The following is a 23,255-nucleotide window of genomic DNA, read 5'->3' as shown; positions in this document are numbered from 1 at the left end:
CACAGAGACAGAGTAGAAACTATTCTGTTGGCATCGACGAAGATGGACGTTATGAAGATTAATTTATAAATGTAACTTTAAACGTTGAGCTGCCTAAAGTGCAATGATTATTTTAACCACTAGATGTCAGTGATAGATCGTATTCATGATTCGTACACAAAAGAGCTTTCTTTCTTTCTTTCTTCTTTCTTTCTTTCTTTCTTTCTTTCTTTCTTCTTTCTTTCTTTCTTTTCTTTCTTTCTTTCTTTCTTTCTTTCTTTCTTTGATCGAATCATTTGAAAACAAAAACAGTGAAATCATGCCACCCGATGCAAGAATGGATGGGGGGGGGGGGGGGGGGGGGGGGTAACTTACACTGACGGTGGAACAATAATGTGCAAAAACACACCATTAATATTTTACTGGACCGCCCGAGTGAGTCTTGTGTGCGCATGCGTCGTAGCTGAACTTCACCTACCGTCCAGGTGAGTGATGGCGGAATGGAATGTTGTTAAATTTGAATCAACTTCTAACAAATGCGCATTTCTGTGTTAATAGAGGAAAAATTAAAATGTGTATACTCGATAACAAGTAGTAGAGGTCAATGTAAAACACTGCATGGCCATGCAGAGTACATGGCCATTACAGACTATGTAACACGTATGTTTTTATTATATTAAAACAAAAGGAAATTTAAATACACAAATGTTGCATATTATATTATATTATATTATATTATATTATATTATATTATACAGTATAGAGTTTTACATATACCACAGCATCAGTGACGTCCATGCTTAAACCATCCTTTTAAACTGGTTAAAGACAGGACAATATTTGATGTGTAACTCAAAAAATGTCCTTGCAAAAGCCTCCTCTCCCCTTGAAGGCTGCACACTGGCACACAGAATGCACTTACTAATGAGAAAGTGATATGGCAGCACGTCGTGGTCAGTCACTGCAGCACACTTTTGCAGAATTAACTGTATGCACTGGTCTGGTGTTGCATTTCCTTTATGCAGGCATTGTAAGGTTAGCTGTTGATGGCCAGACCTCAAACCAGGGAGAAAAAGTGATGCAGGAAGAACTACAAGTACAGCTGAGGCTAATGAGTGTTGCAAATGCGTCTTTTTGCCTTGTATTTCTAGGTCTATTTGAAGTTAAAACTGGAGCTACGGAAATATTTCTAAATGTTTGCGATGGGATCATGACTCAAGGCAGGAAGATTTTTTTAAAATGGCTCAGGTAATTATTGCTATTACTTACTACATCTAAAATATTAGCACATAGTTGCTGTATATTATATAATTTACATGTTCTTTTATGCAATTACAGATACAGATGCAGATAAATAAATACAGATATATACTTTTATAGAAAACTGTATATGCTGTACAGTTCTTGCTGTTTTATAACTTTGTAAGAATAAGATTTCTTTTGTTTTTGTGTGTTAGCTGGCAGAAATAGCTGTCTGCAGAAGGAACGACCCGCCAAGAGTATATGGTTTAGCCTTTGAGGGAAAGTTGCGGAGTAATTACAGAGTAGGTTGAGTCTATGAAGAGAGACAGGCCATTTACAGGGAAGGGAATCCAGAAAGTGCGTCTATACAATTGCCTAAAACCTCCTTCGTCCCTCCTCCTAGTGTGGGAGTATATAGTCGAAAACATTTTGACATGATATACGGAAGGCTGTGGCCTCGAGTCGAGAGCGTCTCGGATCAGGGTGACATTTTAAGGTAAGGAAAAGCTAAGGACAGAGAACATATTTACCAAAAACGTACATTTTATGGTATATTTCACTGTGTAGCCTTACTTTTGTTCAGAGTTCTAACTTCAATTCCAGTGTTATAATCAGCAAGTGTGTTAAAAGTATAATCATTCAACTTTCACCTAACAGGTCAAAGCACAGAGGGGTGGCGTCCTCTTCAGTGCACTGGAGTTCACTGCATTTATCAAGCAGAGGTGGACAACCTCAAGTGTTTGGAAGGGCTTCAGCACAGCGCCACAATTAAGCGTTTAAGTCTAAGGAGGAGGCCCAGAGTGGCCGTCAGTGACGTGGAAAAGACACATGGCAGTATCTCACATACCCAGTGGCAATCTGCAGAATCCCTGTCATCGTCCGATGCAAGACTGCTGGGTATGCTGTCTTCAGTGACCGCAGACCGACCCCCACGTCCTCCGTCACATACCTCATCGTCGGACAGCAAAGTCTGTAGGAATGAAGATCTGTCAGAATCAGTGGTGTCCAAAGAATCAAAGCCTCAGCCTGCAGCCAGATCCCTGTCCAAAACCCCCATTCCGGAGACCCACAAACAGACAGATCAAGAGGTGTCGAACCAGGTCGCACCTCTGCCTCGACCTCGTCAGCGGCTGGCCAGCTTTGGAGGCGTAAGCTCCCCTAGTTCTGCTTCTCCCTTCACTGGCCTGGGTGCTTACAATCAAGCCAGCAACAGATCTACAGCCGCAGGGAACGAGACACATGCCAAACTTAGCTCATCTCTGGGCAGTAGAGGCAGCACAGGATGCCTGAGGATGAGCCCAGAGAGCTCCGGCAGAACCACCCCAGTTCCAAATCTCGGACCCACGCACCTGCAACATGTCCGTGACCAGATGGTGGCTGCCTTGCAGAAGCTAAAGGAGCTGGAAGAGCAGGTGAAAATCATCCCAATCCTCCAGGTCAGGATCTCAGTCCTTCAGGAGGAAAAGAGGCAGCTGGCATCTCAACTCAAGACCCAGAGTGACGCTGAGGGGTTCAACAGAGGACTCAAAGATGTCGAGAGAAATGACGGCGCTGAGTACAGGCAGCTGACCGAGGAAATGAGAGCATCAGAAGCAACAGGCACACGTCTGCAGGGATGCAACCCTCAAAGCCTCCAGAGTGAAAAAGATAAAGAGATCCATGTGAGCTCCTGCCAACCTTCAAAAGTAAACAAATCTGTTCTCACAGATCAAGTGGAGGCGAGGTCCGTCTCAACAGAAGTGTCGGAGATTCACCTTGGCATCTACACAGAGCGGGATGCTGAGATTGATGCCCAACAGCTGATAATTGGTGCCTTAAAGGACAGAATTTCTCACTTGGAAGCAGAGTTGAAAGAATCAGCTCTCCAGGCAGAGATGAATCTTCTGAAATTGGAGCTGAAGGCTGCAGGTGCGAGGAACCGAGCAGATAAATCCACGTTTGCCAGGCCGTCCACCAAGGGTGCAAGCACTGAGGCAAGGCCTCCAACCACTAACCAGGGTGTGGGTAGTCCTGCGGAGCTCTGGGATGCCAGCTCGGCGGTGAAAATTGAGCTGAAGACTGTGGGAATATGTTGCAGGCCTGAGCTCAAGGATGTTTGCACAGGGCCAGATGTTCTGATGAGCCGCTGGGAAGTCAGGGAGCGAGTGGAGGTGGTGGAAAAAAGCGTGGGGAATCATATTGTGATGATAACACAAGGCGTGGGGATGGAAACAAAGCCATGCGATGCAGAAACCAACACAGAAATACCACTACAGGATCTGATACCCAAGAAAGAAAAACAGTACAACTCCGTTGCTTGCGGGGACTGTTCTGTTCATGTGAATGTCTGTGAGGAAAAGACTTCACCCCGGGCGGGTTCCCAGTGCACCAACACTGCATCCGCTTCAGTTTCTTCTTCTACCAACACTGTGCAGGCATTCATCAAAGACTCCAGCACAAATACTGTCCTTAACACCAGAAACAAGCACTCCAACACCACTCAGGCCGTTACCAGGACAGTATCAGTGGGAAATCTGGCCAAGGATATGAGATGTACCCCCCAGTCCTGCGGAGGTTGTGCAAGTGCCTCAAAACAATTCCAAACTCAAGTGTCAAAGGTAACCAGAGACACTGGTGTTGGTTTCATTAACATTAACGACAACTTCCTGGTTGGGCTTAAAATCCGACACATGGCCTCTGGACCATCCCACCTGCCAGACCCCATCAGGATGAGGAGCATCGGGGTAGGAGAGGGGAGGGTACAAGATCTGACAGTTTCCTCTGGTCATCCCGTGGACAAGATGAAGCCCCAGTGGGAGCCTGAACTGAACCACTACATAGAAAAGATGCACAAACTCCTCAAGGAACAAGGGGACTTTATCCAAGAGGAGCAGAGCCATGACAGAGACGGGTTTTTGCTTCAGCAACAGGAAAATGGCAGCAACCAGCTGTCCAAAGACAACTCTTCCACACTAATCCATCCATTAGATATCCAACCAGCAGGTAACAAAACAGTGCAGGCTCATTTTAACAACTATGTTTCCATTTGTTAGCGTGCTACAATAGAATTTATAACAAGCACAACTAATAGTTTTTATTTTCTAGTCAGAACGGGCCACTCACCGCCTCAAAGTTCACCAGACTCCTCTAAATGTGACCTAAACCCAGAAACATTCATCACTAGAGGTTCAGAGGTGAAAAGAATGATTCAGGTGTTAGAAGAACAGACGTCCTCAGTTCTGCGAGGTGAATATGTCACATGTGCGTGTCATTGCAGCGTGTTCATGTTGCACAGAATTTAGACGTGATCACATTGTCTTTGTGGGGGGACACGGCTATTATTTTGCTCTCAGGCCTCTCCCAACGCCCACTTCCAACCTCCTGGGGAGGAAATGGCTGCTTCTGGTTTGGCAAGTTTTGCTGTCTGAGGGATTCTTTTTTGCAATGCTTGGAATGACATGTGGGTTAGGAAAAATATCCGTTTGTGGCTACGCATCTAAAGGAGGAGCCCTGTCCTTAAAAGAGACTGTTAAATTTGTAAGGGAACAGAACGTTCCCTGCGTCTTCTTGAGAGTGAACTGTTGTGCTTTAAAGAAAGACATCAAAATGAAATGTGGCAGATGATTGTCTGCTACATCTCTGTTTGCAGGCAAAAAAACCAAATCCAGTATGCTGCAATCTGGAACAAAGAATCTAAATGGAGACCAAGGCTGCAGCAGCACCAGAAGGAACCTGAAGCTTCTGAGGGTGACCACAGGGTAGATGTCTAAAGCAGTTTGCTGCCTCAGAATCGATCGACTCGGCATCATTAAACATTTAAATGGTTTGTCTTTAGCCTGAACCCATCTTACAAGCCGTACGCTGTTGAGAAGGCCAACGCTGAGGAAGGAGAAAAGAGAGGAAACAAAAAAATAAAGGAAACTTCTCGAGATGCTGCGCCAACCAGAAAGGTCAAAGCTGCATCTGCAAAAGCATCCAAAGTGTGCACACGGTCACAAACACAACCAAAGTAATGTCTTGTAGTTGTCCTCTTGTATTCATTTTAAAAGTCTGAACTTAAACCACAGCATTATATTCCTCTTTAGGTGTAAGTTGAGCGAAAAGATGTTTTTGGCCTGTCAGGCTTTGAAGATGCACCTCGGTGACAGCACGGCTTTATCCAGCAAGGAACTGGTAAGTTATTGTGAGCCTCTCAGCTTTAATAGCACACTTCTAGATGGGTGTGGAGAGACGCTGCACCAGTGTTCGCTGTGAACATGCTGTTTTAAAAAGACTTTTTAATATAATTGGGTTCAAATGTAGCTGCCTCCACTCCAAACTGGGGTCTTTGTATTGTTCTTGAAGTTGAAGACAGATACATTTGTAATTAGGCTACATATTCTGAAAAAAATAATGACAATGCAGCAACCACAGTAGGGAAGTTAAAGCCAATTAAAGTCTTTTTTGGATTGGCTGAAGGTGGTTTCCACGACCATTTCCTGTCCATCCTTGGCTGTGCTTTGTCCCTGAAGTCCCTGTAATTACATGAATTACAATGGTTGAAATGCATCTGAAATATGGTGCAGCGGTTAGCACCTCAACAAATTTTCGGTTTCAGTTCCACCTTAAAGCAGTTTACATGCTCTCTGGGTTTTCTCCGTGCACTGTTTTCCTCTTACATTCCAAAACGTGCACATAAGGCTGATTGGAGATCTTGAATTGCCTTAAATTGTTGATTTACTAACACACAGGGTTAAAAAAAAACATCCTTTTTGTTCTTTTTGGAATGTGTTGTTTGCAGTACGACTGTCTCCAAACGGTCCAGCAGGAGTGGTTCTCCGTGTCCAGTCAGAAATCAGCTTTTCCAGCCACAGTTGAGACCTATTTGTCTATATTTCGGAGCATTTCACCCTCCGTTTTGCAGCACATTGCTAACATGCCTGATGCCAACGGCAACACCGCGCTGCACTACAGCGTCTCTCACTCCAACTTCGGCATCGTTCAGAAAATGCTGGAAGCAGGTACAGCAGCAAAGTCAGAGGCAGTTAATAGCTTAAGACCAGGTTCATCTTAACACTGTATGTTCTCTTTCTACGTTATAATGGGTGCTGTGTGGTCTATCCAGATGTGTGTGATGTGAATCACCAGAACAAAGCAGGCTACACGCCCATCATGCTGGCTGCTCTTGCGGCTGTGGAAAGTCCAGAAGACATGAGAGTCGTGGAGCAGCTTTTCAGCAAAGGGGACGTCAATGCCAAAGCCAGTCAGGTCAGTCTGATCGTTGTGCTCTTCCGACGTGGACGTGTCTGGTTAAAGCAGTGATTAGATATACAGTATCGGGCAACATCAACAAAGACAAGTATGTTTGATTACAAAGACTTGAGCTGTTGATGTGTTCGGGGTCCTGGTCCATTCAGGCCGGCCAGACGGCTCTGATGCTAGCAGTGAGCCACGGTCGGATGGGTATGGTCCGGGCCCTTCTGGATCGGGGGGCAGACGTCAACCTCCAGGATGACGAGGGCTCCACTGCACTGATGTGTGCAAGCGAGCACGGCCACGCAGACATCGTCAGACTCCTGCTGGCACAAGCGGACTGCGACGCCACCCTGATGGACAGTGTGAGTCTGGTGACAGCGAGTCACAGATGGGATCTTAAAGAGATTTTTTATGTAATGATCGAGTTCCATGTAAATGAATATGTGCATCTGTGTATGTTTCCAGGACGAAAGCACTGCCCTGTCCATCGCTCTGGAGGCGGGACACAATGATATTGCGGTGCTCCTTTATGCACATGCAAACTTCTCCAGAGGACATGCAGTGGCCTCTGGGACACGCATGCATTACTAATCTATTGATGCAAATACTATGTAACTCAGCCTCTAATCATTCAAAACAAGGTTGGATTTTTTTGGGTTCATAAGAGACATTTGTTAATGGCCTTATGGGACCTTACATTTAAATGTTGCTTTGTTGTTTACGGCTACAAACATTTTATAAATAATAAGAAGTAACACCAGATAGATGTATCAATCCTAAAGATCTTATATAAATCTGATGTGTAAATGAATAAATAAAGGCATCAAATGGGTTTAATAAATCGTTTAATCACAGTGTATATCCCATTCCACTACTTCAATCACATTTAAAAGGTTTTTACTTTGCATTGACATGTAAAAATTGTCTCACAAGTTGCTTCCTCCTCCATACATCAATGTCTTCTTCTTCTTTGGTAGATCACATCATGACCACTCATCTAATACAGTGTTGGTTTTGTTGCCAGAACAGCCCTGACCCTTCGAGGCATGGCCTGCACGAGACCACTGAAGCTGTGCTGCGATATCTAACACCAAGGTGTTAGGAGCAGATCCTTTGAGTAATGCGAGGTGCGAGGTGGGGCCTCCGTGGATCTGACTTGTTTGTCCAGCACAGGCGCTTGTCTAGGTTGAGATCTGGGGGATTTGGAGGCCAAGTAAACACCATGATAGCAGGACACAAGGTTTCCCAGCAATTCAAAGGATCACAAAGCCTTTTTCCATTCTTCCTTGGTCCAGTTCTGATGCTCATGTGCCCACTGTTGGTGCGTTTGGCAATGGACAGCGGTCAGACTGGGCTCTGTCACTGGTCTGACACCTCTCTATCAGAACCAGTATCAGCCTCTTTAATAATCAGAGCTACGCTAACTCATCTGTTGGTTCACTTTGTTCCCCGTGTTCATCAGAGAGCCTTGGCCTCCCGCTACCTCGCTGGTTCACCATTGTTCCTTCCTTGGACAACTCTTTATAAATACTGACCACTGCAGCCTGGGAACACCCCACAAGTCTGCTGTTTTGGAGACGCTCTGACCCAATTGTCTAGCCATCACAATTTGGCCCATGTCAAACCCGCTCAGATCTTGATGCTTGATCATATTTCATATTTTAATATATTCCAGTCAGTGTCTACTTGGATCCAAGCAGTAGTTGTCAGGGTTCCATAAGCCTGAAGCAAATACAAGTTTTAGAATTTTTTATTTAAGTTGATCCCCTAAAGTTAATGTTTACTTACACACAAACACATCAATACAGTTTAATAATTAATCACAGTTATTTATATATCTGGCCCGGTTCCATACCCAAAGCCCACTACAAGAGTGGCATTTGAGCTATCGTGAGCCATCTAATTACTGTCTGCCCGCTTAATGCACAACAGAGCCACTGCAGTCAATGTTGAGTCTCAAGGGGCAAAATGAAGTCCCACAAGTCTAAATACACTTTCAATAAACTGATTGCTCTGCTCCTAAATGCTGCGTGTTAAACAAAAACAAAAGGTGTTGCAATGGGTGAACACAAATGCATTTTTTTAGTGCAATTGTATCTGTTATCACATGAATAACAAAGGCATGCATCATGTTGTGCTGTTTTGCCTGGTGCACATATTTACCTTGGGAACACTATATTAATAAAACACATCATTTTGTTGCAGGAATGTAACAAGTTTTTTAAAATTGTACTATTCTGAGTTTCTTCTCAAATAATTTCTAGACCAATTAATGCGGTTACTCTTCTAGAAACGAACAGAATATTTAAATTGAACTATATATAGCATAAAACAGCTGAGTATGAGAACATAAACATACGAAATAGACTTGACAGCCAAAAATAACCTGCAAGAGCAGGTGGGACGCGCTTTGCCTTAAATGGTGACAACTCTCGGTCTGAGCGGTAATGTGAATCTAGAAGCAGTATGGAAACGTTAGTTTTGATCCGGATGACATGAAAGACACAGCTGTTATAAACTTGTAAGGAATACAACACAAACTCACAGTCGCCCTTCTTGCAGAGCTCGTCCTTTCGTAACTTGTTTTAATTATAAAAGCGGGCGTCAGACCGCGGTGGACGCACACTACCGCCACCTTCAGGACAGGAGACCGCAGCGGAAAACTGCCAGTGGGAGACAAAATATTTTCAGTACAACTGTCGAGCGCAGTGGGTACTATTTTGACCGCGGCCTTTCTTCAATCCACCGCATCCAATCAAGTGGGATTACAGCGGAATTATCTGCTTTCGTTTTCTTGATATCGGCGTCATACACCGGTTGGATACCGTGGTATAAGTAATTCAGAGACAGAATCCACATGATGAGTTAACCAAGTTGACTATAACAAGAAAACAGACCAGGGTGACCTACTAAGACGTGAACATTCCATCATGCAGAAAACTATAAGGAAGACCATGCTTAAAAAGGGGTGGGCCGTCCAGTGGGCTGGAAAAAGCCAGAATAAAATAGATCAGAGAGGCACCAATCACAGATATTTGGCACAAAATTGATAGTAGCGAATGTCTGGACTCCCGATCCAGCTTCCAATGACCCTGAGACAGACCCACAGCAATCAGGTGCCATGTTTGCAAGGAACAGTCACTCTTATTCTGCTTAACCACAATTGTCTCCTCTGAGCTGTTCTTTAAAAGACGGTAAATGCGGGGAAACCCAGAAATTCTGAAATTCGTCTGAACTTGAGTGTTTTAACACACTTTGGGTTTGCATGAGGATGCTGATTAATGAAACATGTAGCTTTGTTTTCTTGTCTGCTTTGATTTATTTTTTAATGGAAACTAATTTTAAGATGTCATGCATCATGTTACTGAGGAGTTAGCCCATGTCTGAGCTCCAAAAGCACTATAAAACAATGCTACAGGAGGTCCACAGTTAACAATTTGCAGTTACCATGGAAACAGTCTGCTGTTTTCATTCTCTTTCGCAACAAGCATTCTCTTTTGCAACAAGCAGCTCTCGGAACATAAATAAAATAAAAATGAGTCCTTGGAAACACCAAAAAATTAAATAAAGTGAACCAACTTGTTTCTTGTTTTCTCATGATTTTGAGTTTGATGATGTATCACTTATCAAATTACATTACCCACAGCCAATATACCTACACTGTTTATAAAATACGCCAGGCAAAGATAATGACCACTAACTAAACTGGTTTCAAACTTCTTGTTTTTATTTATTTGAATTCCTGCCCCCACAGTCCTGCTCAAGAGAGCAGTGAGCTCGTGGTGATTATTAGTTTGACCTGATTTGGAGAACATGTGACACAGTCTTTTTAGTTTTTTTCTCGCTTTTTACTGCATATGCAGTCATTTCCTGTCTTTCAGATTAAAATGCTGCGCAAGCGACGATTCATAGAAACCAGATGTTCTGGGATATGACTCCAGCTATGAAAAAGACCATCGTTATCACTACCATCGCTCACTGGTCAGCAGCTCTGTCTTCCAGAGGCAGTTTTCCTGTTGCCTCAGAATTCTGATATTAACTATCATAAAATCCAAGACAGTTAAAGTCCCAACATGGATGATAAATTCAACAGATCTCAGATAGACTTGTATTTGTCCGAACAGGCTTGTTTCAATATCAAACATAATATACAACTGATATAGTTTTGAACCACTTGAGTTAATGTCTGTAATTTACTCATCGCCCAATGTTATTTCACCTCCGATCTTTGGGCATCATGCTGAGCAGCCCGAGCCGTGTCAAGACAAAAGGAGCTTCAGTGAACATGCAGGACCACAGACAAATCATGTGCCTGACATGAAAATCAATTTCTCTGGACATTTCCATCCTCCAACGTGACTAATTAGAATAAATAAAAAAGAGAAAAAAATGTAAATTTTCATGGTCTGACAAATTGGCATTTAGTTTGGATGCCATGCAAACGTGGCACCAAACTGGGATCTGAAGTTTTTCTTTAATATTCGTATATATTCCTGTCGTCTTTAGGAAAAATGATAGAACCCGTCGTAATTCTGAGCCTCTCTGAGCTTCACTCTCTCCGGACCTTCACTTCATTTAGCGACGGTAAAATTGAACACAGGCTTCTTTTATCTTCCTTTGGGTGTTTCATTCTCTTTCATTAGGAAGGAGGATGCTGCTCTTCTTCTTCATTTTTTTCTTAGAAAATTAGATTTTACAGCAGTGATTACAAAATCTTCTCAAATTCTTCCCAGAAACACAAAGATCAAGACATTGCACCCATAGGTGGCGCTACTCCATTGACCAAATACAAACATGTTAATCACTTAAGAAACTTTATTTATTTCTTTTTTCCTTTATTGTATTGTGTTTCTAGCCTTTATTAGAAGAGAGGAAAGTAAATATCAAATAACCCGTTTAATGTTGATCCCATGAATATTGCATGCATCAATATCTTTAATGATAATAATGATGACGATAATAATAATAATAATAATAATAATAATAAGAATGTTAGATTGTTGTTATTATTATAAAGATCAGCGGGAGAACAGTGATGCAAGCAAAAGTGGTTTAGATAACTTTAATGGCAGGGTAGGAAGTGAAAGCACATCTGGCAGCAGTCGATATTAAAAACATGCAGAAAGACAGCAGCTCTGGGCCTTCCAGAGTCACGAAAAAGCTCTCGGAAAGCTGCAGACAGGCGATGGCTTTGGCATACGTGTTTCCCCCCAGCTCGATGATTTGTGTATGAAAACATTGCGCTTTTCTTCTCCCCCCTTCTGGGCTCTGCTTCTGAGTGATCAGCTGATGAAGAGACTAGCAGCTCGCCGCTATGCTGGTTTGCTAATTCTCTCCCCCACAGCTGCAGCCGATCCTGATAAGCAGCCCGCAGACCGCAGCCAGGTAAATATCCTCCTGCATGTCTTTCTTCTCCGGTTCAGGACTTGGCTCTCCTTCTCCGCATGGGAAGAGAGGAAGAGATGGATAGAAGAAGGAAAACGCGGCTGTCTGTGTGTGTGTGTGTGAGAGAGAGAGTGTGTGTGAATGTAAGCGTGCGTGTGTGTTCCTATGTGTCTGCGCGCCAGCGAGTGCCTGTCTGAGTGTGAGTTCATTCTTGCCCGTGGTCTGTGAAAGTGTGAGCGCCTGTCTGTCTCTATACGTGTGCGTGTGTGTGAGGGCAGGCGTGTGCGTGTGTGTAGGTGTGTGTTGTAACAGATGAGAGGGAATCTATGCCAGATTAGTCAGGGAAGAGGCAGGATTGTTGGGAGATCGCAGAGGAATGAGGCACACATGCCCTCACACACACACACGACACAGTCAGACGAGCTCTCAGCAGCGGTGTGCATCTTTGAGGATTACCCTCCATCCCTCCATCCCTCCATCCCTCCGTTCCATCCCGCTGAAACGATCTGCAGCCCCTCAGAGAGGGACAGAGAGACACTATTGGTGCTTTGACGTCCAACATCCCAGCCGGGGCAATGATGGGCAGGATTTCTATTGTTACATCTCTTCAGTTGAAGCTTCCTGTAACTCTGTTAACTGTCATGTCTTTCATGCAAATAAAAGCGCGCGCGTGTGTGTGTGTGTGTGTGTGTGTGTTTACTGTACAGTTTTCATCCTGTAATAAATCTACATTGTTCTGGTTCTCATTCATAGGGAGCTCAAATTATGCTTTCAGTGTGCGTTTTGGCTCTGTCCTTGAGATGCCGACAACATCCTCCCGAGCGCTGGACTATTATATGATTTGAATGCTTGTGTATGTGTGTGTGTGTGTGTGTGTGTGTATGTGTGTGTGTGTGTGTGTGTGTGTGTGTTGTGTGTGTGTGTGTGTGTGTGTGTGATTGATTTTACAGTATTCTGTCAGGATTAGAATGCACGGCTTTCCTTGTTTCCCTCATCCTGCTGCTGGAGCTGCTCCGGCTGCACGCATATTCATATTTTTGGCCTTTAATTGCCTTTGTGGCGGGGGAAAAATTATTGCGATTGTTGCAGATATTGTAAAAGGAAGCGCTGCTAATAATTCAGCATGCTGCATGCACCCTAACGCAACAGTACGCAGCTCAAAATGTGTCAGTTTCTGTGTTCTGAGCTAATACGACGGCGTGTACAGACTGCTGCAGAATCATTATTGGGCATGTGCATCTTAATCTCAATAAACAAACTTCTAAGCCTGTAAATAATATAATCTGCCCTAAATTTGCACAGCAACGGGGCCATTCCAACCCATTTAGATTCAGATGCTGCTGAAATGAGTAAATAAGATGCCTTTCAATTTAATAGAGACCTACTCAGAAATCCTGACATATTGAATTCCAACCAGTGCTGCTAATCAGTAAGTTGTGGCATTTTGTGAGCGTACGGAATTAAAAAGGTGGCGTTTCTGTGCACACATTCAGCGTTACCTTCGCCTCTGTGAACCTATTCCACGTCTCCACCGTCGCTCCCTCTGCTTGCAGCCTGACACAGGAGAGGTCAGATCCCCGGAGGAGATGGAGGAGGACGTGGGTCTGAAGAAGCGTAAGAGCGATCACGATGGGGAGAAACAGACGCAGGCCGGACAGGAAACGGGTGAAAAGGTCAAAAGGAAGCGAGGTCGCCCGCCAGCTGTGAAGCTGCCTCCGAATCCACCCGAGCTCACCAGAACGCTGAGCATGCTGGTAGATATGGTTATCCACTACAAAGATGGGTGAGGGCCCTCAGTGATGCAACCCCGTGTTCATGATGCAGACAAGATAAATAAGAAAAAATGTGTTTTCACAAGCAGCCATCCTTTGGAGAACAAATGTAAAAACGTCCCTCAGCCATTGGCTTCTGAACCTTCCCAGTATTTTAGGCTGTAAATGAAAATCATCACTCTGGTTTAGTGAAGCTGACATCATCTTTACTGTAGCTTCTTTGATAACTAACATTGCATATTTCCCTCAAATGAAATCTCCAGGCAGCGATATATTTCATCCATTAGTTACCATGGTGACGGACACTCGCGCAACATATATTTGCATGTTGATCTCCCTGTATTGCTACAATAAAAAACATATTGATGACTTTGTTTCAAAATCAGCATGTTATAACTTACTGTGCATCAAAATGATTAATAGTTGTTAACACCATCTTGTCATTACTTCACATTAAGCAACGACACTCAGGAGAGATTTTGGTTTATTAAACCATATTATACCATATTGTATATTTTTAGAACCAATGTCACCCAATGTGCAGGGTCCATATCTGCTCTCTTTGAGTTCTTTTTAAGATCAGATTCTACCAATTAATCCATTTAAGTGACTGTTGCATAATCGGTTTTGTCAACTATACGTTTAAAAATTGAGTTTAACAAACGCTAATGTGCTAATGATGTGTTTCCAGGTTGGGTCGGCAGATCAGTAAAGGATTTGTGCAGCTTCCCTCTAAGAAAGAAGTACCCGAGTACTATGAGCTGATCCGAAAGCCCGTAGACTTCAGAAGGATCAGGGTAAGAGCCACTGAATTGCAAGGAGACCACGCCGTCTTGGCGTCCCGTTCTGCTAAGCAATGAGAGAAAGAAAGGCCAATAAGGAAATGGCATCATCAGAGAAAGCAGAACTGGGGAAACAAATTACAGAAATGACTAAAACAAACCCAGGATTCTGCACGATTGACAGTTCATTGGGGGAATGAACCACAGACACTACTTTGAGGCAGAATTCAATCATCCTCACTATAAATGCAACAATTGCATCAATTGCTGACATCATCCTTAAAATACGCAGGTCTAAAAATGAGCCTTTTTGTGAGAGATGACAAAATGTTGCAGAAAATTGCAAAGGTCTGAAAATAAAAATTTGGCTTGTTCATTCAATGATGCATAGATAATTAGATAGGAACTGTTGCCAGGTGCTTTTGAGCAGAAACCTGTTTTTATTGCTTTTTACTGTTGGTTGTCCGGATAAAAGCTTGCACGTCCAAGATGGCAGCAAAATAAATGTGGAGCTTTACAAGGACTTATGTATTAAATATATAATGGTTGTTTCTCCAGGCTCTGCCTGTGCAGTTTGTCTTATTGGCTTGTGTTTTTTGCTAGAAGCTTTTGACCAGTTTTTACTGTGCAGCGGTCACACCGAGTTCATGCCGCTGACCCTCTGCTTCACAGGAACGCGTACGCAATCACAAGTACAGAAGCGTGGGGGATTTGGAAAAAGACATTTACCTCCTGTGCCACAATGCCCAGACTTATAACCTGGAGGGCTCTCAGGTGAAGATTCTCTTTCGGGCTCGTCTCTGATGTTCGCAGAGGTAAATGGATGAAGGTCAACACTGGGCGTGTGTGTGTGTGTCTATCTACAACCACAGATCTACGAGGATTCAATCGTCATCAAGTCCGTGTTTGAGAGCGCGAGGCAGAGGATTGTCACAAACGAGCAGCAGAAAGAGACCGTTAGCACCAGTCACAGCGATAATGGTGGGGAGGCTGGAGACCAGTTCGCCCCATCAGCGGGTGAGCCTCAGTGGACAAAAGCAAGAAGAAGAAAAAAACGGAAAGACAAAGACAAATATTGCGAGGTTGTCTTTGAAATGATTGTTTTGTGATTCTGCATTTCATTGGACTTTTTTTCCTTCTTTGTAACCAGGGAAACCGCAACCAGGCCAGATAAAGAAAGCAAATGAGGAGAGAAACAGAAATCCCACCGACAAGAGGCGTCACACTCATTTAGGCAGTGATAAAGATGTAGAGGATAACACCGCAAAGGATGAAGGCTGAAATGAAGGACCCCCGTTTCTATTCTCTTTCATCCCCAGAAAGATTTCTTTTGTATTTCCTTTCATCTTTGGTCAATTGCCATCCTATTTTATTTCTTTTCCCTATTTACCCCAATGTTTGTCCCTGTAGTTCTCTCCCCTGTTCTGTAAAAAGTTTCAATTTGCTGTTTTATTCCACATATATGATCATGTGAACTATTTTCATATGTCTGCGAGCATGTTTTTGTTGCTGTTGTTGGTTTTTTTTAATCTCTGCTACAGCGATGTTGATGACCATGTTGAGCTGAAGCACACGCAGAGGTATTTTTAAAGAAAACAAAAAAACACTGTAAACTTTCAGAACCTGTGAATATTCAGAGGTGACGCGTCTTTGATAACCATCATCGTGAAAATAGGAAATTTGAAAACATGAGGGAATGGGATTTCTTTAAATGAAGGGTATTTGGGTAAGGGTATTAACATTTGTAACCCTTCTGCCATACAGTCTGTTGCTGTATTGTACAGGTTGTATAGGTAAGTACCTATATACAGTATATATTATTTTATTTTATTTTTTTCATTTATATTTGATGATGGAGCATTCGATGTGGAAGGCATCATTGTTTGAGACAATCCCTGGAAACATGTTACACTGAAAAACTCAAAATAAATTTTAACTTAAAGTAACAGTGACTGGTGATTAGAATGTTTAATAATGTGAACCTATTGCCACATACAGCTCTGGAATGCTGCTTCAGACATAAAAAATAGGGCTAGCTGCATGCAGAAAATAAGCCACTGGTAATATAGATGTATTACTTGTACTGCTAACTTTGTAATCACAATACTCAGATAAGACTTAAAGAGAGCACGTCACTCAGAAAATCCCAGTGTTTATTCCTGACCCTTCACTTCCTTCAGGCTAATGCAGAAACTCCCCAGGTAAAACATCAGGTGATCAGTACACAAATCCATTTGCAGTGTTGTGACATACGTTCTAACATTTAATGGAGTGTCAAAAACTAAAAGGCTCCAGAGATTAACTGCACATTCACTCTGGGGCAGCTAAAAGGAGTAGGCTCCAACATTTAATAGCCCTGGGGAAAAAAGGTCTCACGTACTGTATATGTGCCTGATTAAAATCCCATATAAAATGACACATGAACCCGACACGAGAGAAACCACAGAGATATAGCTGAAGGTGAACCCACTAATGGCTTCGGGAGATTAGTGGGCGAGGAACCCAGCTTTAAGCTGCTGAGAAGACACTCAGTGTTCACTTTACTCACAGGATGCAGCCATTTTAATCAATAAGTTGACATTTGACTAATCACTTGTAAAATGTCTGCTGCCGGAGCAGATTCGCAGCCTTTGCTGCATCTTTGCACTTTTCTAATCATCTGTCTTTGAAATTTCTCATAAATTTTTATCATCTTGCCCATTTTAAGTCCTCCCTGTATGCAGATAACACTGTGCTTTGAGACAGATGAGTATAATTATGTTTGCAGGAGGTAGGAAGGACAGAGAGGTTCTAAATCATTAAAATGGTAATATTCTAGTATGAGAGATATTCTAAGGTTACATTAATTTTACATGTGAAAGTACCATGTCTATATATTTCTACGCTGTATTATTGCATCTTAATTCATGAGAGCTGCTCTACGTGTGCACTTCAGATCTTAGATGTCGAGACAAGAGTGTTAAAATAAAATGATCTTTTATGGATATGCAAAAATCTATATTCTGCAAGGAGACACAGAGGTGGGAGAAAAAAACCCATCATATATGAGCCCGAACAGGCAACGATTGCAAATGAGATGTGCTTGAAAGGTCAAGGAAGGAGGAATCATAGGAGGGTGTGATAATAACCCCAGATAGGTCTTATTTTAAGGTTTCAATCCCTTTAGAGTGCACAAGATAATATATGCATCCTCTTGGTCATGACTGAAGGTTATTCCATTTGCAACATATTAATAGAGACACTTAGTCAGGTTATAAGGACACTATGGACACAAGTGCCTTCTGTCACTGTTAACCAGGAGTTTCCAGATTTTTATCATCTTTATATCTTTGTATGTATCTCATTCCTAAATGTCATTAATATTTCAAAAATCAACATACATTACAGGTCATTTCATTTAAAGAAAAGATGGGCACTGATCATAAATTAAATGGCATACTTGCATTACGCATAGATTTTACCCTAAATGTGTCTTTACGTTAACATATCGTGGACTTAAAAAGGTTGAAAATTCATGCAACATAACAGCAGTTCTATTAGGAAATAATATTCACAGTCTATTGTGGAAACACCCATTTTTATTATTTTATTTTAGATCAACAAACTGTCTGGTAAGTTACTTGTAAGCATTTAGCAGCACTAGTAAAACATTCTTGAACCATGTTTTAGTACAAATATCACTGTGAAGCCAAAAGGACATTTAAAATGCTAAAATACAATCACACATTTGCTCCACATACATACATAGGTTCAGGGACTGACAGTTCGAGGCAGCTGCGGCGCAACGTTCTCCTGTGATAATCAGTGTCCTTTAAACAGAATTAGTGATCTGCATTGTGCACCACTCAGGTTGCCATAGACTATCTCCATGACACAAATACCCACTGCTGCACCACCATGGCTCCAAATCTAACCCTTCAGAAAGTGAAAATGAGCAGATGACGGTGAAATATGACCACTATCACAGCCTCGCACCTCGGTTTAATGTCAACGTGAGGTCTGACTTCCTCTCACCTTATATCAGTGTTCTGGATCAGAGATTTTTCAAAAACACACGATGAACAATGAAGAAATCTCTGTGGGCCACAGACATTTCGGCAGAATACTGCAGAAAACAGAGAGAACGTATGAAGTAACAGATGAACACGTCCCTAAAATCTGCTAAAGTTTGGTCCACAAAGCACACATCAACATCAAGTGCTTGCCATGCTTATACTTGATAATATTTTTGCAGATCATACGCTGTTTAAACAGATGTTGGCAGGCTGTGCAAGACCTCCATCATCATTAAATCTTTACAAATATTTCACCTTTAACCTTTACACCACTCTAGCCACTGACGATATAAAACTATAGAAGCGATGTAGAGAAGATACAATTAAATGGAAGAACCACAAATGCTACTTATGTGTAAAAACAGATTCATGCTATTTTAAAAAAATAAAATTCTGAATGAAACTCGAACTGAATATCAAACTTTACGAACAGCTCTTAGACAAAAGTTCCGCTGTAGCAATACCAGATTTTGAAGGAAAGCTAAAAATCTTGTGAATTAAATGTCAAAAAAGGGCAGACACATAATATTTACTATCCACAATTGGTTTCCTTTCACAGAGAGATCTGATAGTCTAAACTCTGAATGTTCGGTTGCATTCAACACGAGTGTCACCCCGTCTGTCATGATTGCAGCACATTTGTTACCAGTGACAAAATATTGCACCATCTCCACAGAACTGATAAGATTTGGATTCATTTACCATGACTGAACAAATGTGTTGCTGTTGCCATCAATAAATCTTGCAACCGTATCTCTGCAGTTCTTTGATCTGCAGGTCATCTTTTTTGTTAGGCAGTACTGGGGGAAAAGATGGAGTTTTATTTAACTCTTGGATAAACTTGGGAACAATTACTCAGTCTGTAATTTTCGCAGCATGAGTTGGACCGAGTTGGATTTGGTGACAGTGGCTTGTGGGTCCAGGACTTGGTTTTGGGAACCGGGGAGTTACCGGTTCAAGTCCCAACCTCAAGAAGTTGGTAGGGAGTCTGCACTCGTAGCTGCTCAGGCACCAGAAAATAGCTGCCCCCTCCTACTTTCAGGTGATATATAGGCCAATTCAATATATATGTGACCAATAAAGGCTTCCTTCCTTCCTTCCTTCCTTCCTTGCATGTCTGTAAACTACACCTTAAATCCAGTGTATCTCCATTTCAGTCTAAATTGAGGACACCTTTTCCAGCTCCTCCAGAATGAGACCCTGTTCTTTCCTTTCACCTTCTTCCTGACTTGAGTCCTTCCTGGTCCTCTCCAACCTTGATCTCAGTCTTGAGCCTGATCTACGAAAGGTCACGGGCTGGACCGGGCTCATGGCGCGCCCCCGGATACGGAGGGAATAGGCCAGTTTGCGCTCACTGTTGGACGAGCACAGCTGGAACTTGAAGGCAGCCTGAAAGCCTCTGCGGAAGTTTTCATTGAAGAAACCGTAAATGATGGGATTGATGCTGCTGTTGAAAAAGGCCAACCAGTGGGCAAATGGATAAACATAAATGTTAATGACCCGATGCTGGTGCTCCGTCAGGCTGGCATAGTCGCTGAGCATCATCAGGGTCCACAGAGGGAGCCAGGATAAGATGAAGAGCAGCGCCACAACCACAAGCATCACGATCACCCTGGTCTTCTTCCTTGATGTTGTGTGGCGCCCCTCTCCGGTCGATTTGTGGTTGCTGACACCTTCCTGAGAAGCGTTCCCGCTCCCTCTTGCAAAAGGGGCGATGCTCTTGGAGAGGGTGAAGCCAATGCGGGCATACATGATGACGATGAGGCTGAGAGGGGCAAGGTAGATGTTAGTGAAGAGGACGGTGGTGTAGACCTTTCGCATCTCCTGACTGGGCCAGTTTTCTCTGCACCAGTAGAAGGGGCGCGAGTCGTTGTCCTCGCCGATGATTATTCGTACCATCTGCTCCTTTGTGACCTGTAGCATGACTCCAGAGGGACACATGATGAACACGGCCAGCACCCATATAATGACAATGATGAGCTTGGAGTTGGCGATGGTGAGTTTCTGCTTGAAAGGGTAGACAATGCAGCGGAACCTGGCACAAAAGTGATGGAAGACATGTGTAAAAGCGTAGAACCTTCCACCTGCTCACAGGCGCATTTACCTAAATCAAATCTCCATTTACATCCACTAATTTTCAATCTGATATGTTGCTACTGTGCAAAAATGAAACCAGTGGAAATCAAAATACGGGTGCTACCATCTTACTACGGTTACATCATTCAACCCAAAGTTTTGCTCAGTGTTGATGGAAAGTTTTTGAGCACATCTGTAACTCAAGAAAAACCTTTGGGTTTTTAATTTGTTATACTACTCCCCATCACTAGAGGGCGCTCAAGGCACGTTGGCGTCCTTTTTTTGTATATAGTAAAAATCTCCACTCACCTGTCGACAGCTATCGCCACAAGCGTGAACACAGATGCTGACACGGATATTCCTTGAACCATACCGCTTATTTTACACACCACGCTGCCAAATGGCCACCCTGTCAAGAAAGAGTTGGAAAAAAGTCAAACTGAGGAAAAGCAGATTGTTTGATGGCCAAAGGGAACATATTCTCACCTGTTATGATGTTGTCCACCAGGGTTGTTGGCATGCAGAAGATGCCGACCAACAGGTCGCTGATAGCGAGGTTGAGAATGAACAGATTGGTGACCGTGCGCATGTTTTTGCTGCGCACCACGATGAAACACACCACGCCGTTTCCCACCATGCACACCAGGAAAATGAGGAGGTAGGAGATGGTGAAGACTGCGGCCACAGGCGGCTTGTGGAGGTAAAAATCCACATAGGTGATGTTCTGCTGGGTCGACGGGTTTCCGACCGAGGTGCCGTTGACAGTTAGATTCATGGTTCTGCTCTGGATGGGTGAGAGGTGAAGAACCATAGATGGCGCTATCATCATTGGGTGAATAAACCCAGCACACAGCGTGAGTAAAGAGATCAAAGCCAGCAAATGACATCAAAAACAATAGTCTAATTCAGTTTTTTGGGTTTGTGGGACGATTCGGTCCACTTTGGTGTTTACTGGTGCATATTTTCCTGACACAAACATGCTGGCCGCTCTCAAATTTAAAACCTCTAGTTTGGTGGGAATTTTAAAAAAACAAAACAAACTGCATCCCCACATCTGCACCTATTATAATGCAAGTAAATGGCTGAATTACTTTCAGTTTTTTTCCCCTAAATTTATGGCATTTTCACACTTGAGATGAAAACCACTTGAACTCAAATGTTGAAATTAGCGCTTTGCGGGTCTTTGCAACATGATTGAAACTATTTCTGTAACCGACATGAATGTGGCTTATTACAGATGTCAGCGATCGTTATTGTATTCATAATGTTGAAAAGCTCTGGGAGCACACTTTGTGTCATTCAATTTGCAATTATTGGGTTTCTCCCTCTTCAAAACTGTTAACAGCTAAAACATGTTTTCTTGTCCACCCACCAGATTCAGTCCAGTGAGAAAAAAAAATCCCGCTACTCTTCAAACATTCAATCATTTTTTCCCCTTACCTTAGAGTTGAATGTTAGCGACGGCGCGCGTCCATGTGAGAGAAGATCCTCCCTTCCCCTGTCGTAGACATGCTCTGGTCCCTGTGTGGCTGTGCTGCTGACGGAGCTCAGACCGTCTGCCAGGCTCCTGCCGGTGGAGATGCTGATTGTTACCAGATGAGTGAGACGACACCAGTTGGACTCAGGAGGGATGTGCTGACATGTGCTGGGGGAGCTGCATCTCCCCAGCATTGTGTAAATTAAAGACAGTGTAACTTGCTAGTGTTATACTGTAGATGCACACACAGAGAACAGGGCAAATGAGCTCTTTTGCACGTGGTTAAAACCAGAGGGAATGTAAGAATTAATGATGGAGGCAGCCAGGGGGAGATAAGAGACTGATTTCTGTGGAGCTTCTTGGTCATTTTACAACTCAGTTCAATTCCACCTTATTGATAGAGCATCTCCAACAATCCAGATCGTCTCCGGGCACTTTATAGAAGGGCAGAGATTATTGTAAGGGGGGGGACTTGAGCAGGACCGGACTCACCCTTAGTCATGGTTTGTTGTCCCATAGATAAAAGTGAGGAGGTCGGTGGGTCTGAGGGTCAGTGCAAACCTATGGAGCTGGAGATCAAGAGGAGGGATCTTTCATGTCAGGAACCACCGGCTGTGACACATTATGATGGCCTTCATTGATTAACTGATCAGTCGGATCAGGGCTGCACGCCTCTGACATCATGCTTTTTGTTTTTTTAGATGCACCTTAACAGTATAACATCAATCATCATTATGACATCAAATATTCTTGCATTTCCCCCTTTGGGGGGGGGGGGGGGATTTTTATGGACCACAGCATTGACCCTCCATCCACAGAGTGTGTGCCATCTTCTGTCAGCTTGCCTCTCGTAATAATGTAATAACAGAGGGAACACTTCCATTGAACTTAATCACAGAGAAACGTACCGATGTTATTTAATCTCGTACCTGCTACGCCAGGAGCTAATTGTTGCCCCCCTCTCCACCCCTTCATGGCAGTGATAAAGTGATTAGCAGTAATAAGGCAATTAGAGGTGCCCCTGTGATCGTGGAAACTATGCAGCTTCTTTTCATCGCTGCTCGACTCGAGCGCTTAAAGGTGAAAGTGATGACGGCCACGCCCGCTCGCTGCTCTCACGCAACTGAGCCCATTACAAAGAAAGCTAAATAATCCACGTCTGCCACCATAATCTCTCCGTTCTGGCACAGGATGAAGTCAAAAGGCCCTCTTGCACACATGGGCTTACGCAAAGAGTTAAAACACACACACACACACAGACACACAGACACAC

General features: G+C 43.2%; 3 protein-coding genes across 5 annotated transcripts; 2 read left to right on the top strand and 1 right to left on the bottom strand.

Moving 5' to 3' along the window:
- The first annotated feature begins 614 nt into the window (after positions 1-614).
- Positions 615-7,267, top strand: kank1b (KN motif and ankyrin repeat domains 1b). Its single transcript, XM_057019621.1, has 10 exons — positions 615-639; positions 1,879-4,203; positions 4,306-4,446; positions 4,850-4,958; positions 5,036-5,209; positions 5,286-5,373; positions 5,981-6,200; positions 6,305-6,447; positions 6,597-6,797; positions 6,901-7,267. The coding sequence occupies exons 1-10, from the start codon at positions 615-617 to the stop codon at positions 7,024-7,026; spliced, it is 3,552 nt and encodes a 1,183-aa protein (XP_056875601.1). The 3' UTR covers positions 7,027-7,267.
- Positions 7,268-11,499: 4,232 nt separating this feature from the next.
- Positions 11,500-16,320, top strand: LOC130517545 (probable global transcription activator SNF2L2). 3 transcript variants are annotated; one of them, XM_057019487.1, is made up of 6 exons: positions 11,500-11,820; positions 13,314-13,603; positions 14,284-14,389; positions 15,047-15,148; positions 15,247-15,391; positions 15,525-16,320. In XM_057019487.1, the coding sequence occupies exons 1-6, from the start codon at positions 11,665-11,667 to the stop codon at positions 15,653-15,655; spliced, it is 930 nt and encodes a 309-aa protein (XP_056875467.1). In that variant the 5' UTR covers positions 11,500-11,664; the 3' UTR covers positions 15,656-16,320. The 3 variants fall into 3 exon arrangements, with proteins under 3 accessions (XP_056875467.1, XP_056875468.1, XP_056875469.1); XM_057019488.1 differs by having other exon boundaries at positions 11,503-11,820; positions 13,374-13,603; XM_057019489.1 differs by lacking the exon at positions 11,500-11,820 and adding an exon at positions 11,866-12,443 and having other exon boundaries at positions 13,374-13,603.
- Positions 16,321-17,934: 1,614 nt separating this feature from the next.
- LOC130517131 (neuropeptide FF receptor 2-like) lies at positions 17,935-23,234 on the bottom strand. The gene is made up of 4 exons (XM_057018789.1): positions 21,946-23,234; positions 20,992-21,289; positions 20,815-20,914; positions 17,935-20,464 (listed from the first exon to the last, which is right to left on the bottom strand). The coding sequence occupies exons 1-4, from the start codon at positions 22,174-22,176 to the stop codon at positions 19,588-19,590; spliced, it is 1,506 nt and encodes a 501-aa protein (XP_056874769.1). The 5' UTR covers positions 22,177-23,234; the 3' UTR covers positions 17,935-19,587.
- Positions 23,235-23,255: the final 21 nt, after the last annotated feature.

Source organism: Takifugu flavidus, chromosome 20 (assembly GCF_003711565.1).
Source record: "Takifugu flavidus isolate HTHZ2018 chromosome 20, ASM371156v2, whole genome shotgun sequence".
NCBI classification, from domain to species: Eukaryota; Metazoa; Chordata; class Actinopteri; order Tetraodontiformes; family Tetraodontidae; genus Takifugu; species Takifugu flavidus.
The sequence above is the reverse complement of the archived record's forward strand: the minus strand, read 5'-3'. Positions and strand labels throughout refer to the sequence as shown.

Coding starts and splice junctions, on each gene's coding strand:
- kank1b (XM_057019621.1), top strand. CDS start 615: ATGGCCATTACAGACTATGTAACAC. Junction 4,204..4,305: donor ATTAGATATCCAACCAGCAG/GTAACAAAACAG, acceptor TTTATTTTCTAG/TCAGAACGGGCCACTCACCG. Junction 5,374..5,980: donor CTTTATCCAGCAAGGAACTG/GTAAGTTATTGT, acceptor TGTTGTTTGCAG/TACGACTGTCTCCAAACGGT.
- LOC130517545 (XM_057019487.1), top strand. CDS start 11,665: ATGAAAACATTGCGCTTTTCTTCTCCCCCCTTCTGGGCTCTGCTTCTG. Junction 11,821..13,313: donor AGCCCGCAGACCGCAGCCAG/GTAAATATCCTC, acceptor GCACACATTCAG/CGTTACCTTCGCCTCTGTGA. Junction 15,149..15,246: donor ATAACCTGGAGGGCTCTCAG/GTGAAGATTCTC, acceptor CTACAACCACAG/ATCTACGAGGATTCAATCGT.
- LOC130517131 (XM_057018789.1), bottom strand. CDS start 22,176: ATGCTGGGGAGATGCAGCTCCCCCAGCACATGTCAGCACATCCCTCCT. Junction 21,290..21,945: donor CGCTAACATTCAACTCTAAG/GTAAGGGGAAAA, acceptor TCACCCATCCAG/AGCAGAACCATGAATCTAAC. Junction 20,915..20,991: donor GGTGGACAACATCATAACAG/GTGAGAATATGT, acceptor CTTTCTTGACAG/GGTGGCCATTTGGCAGCGTG.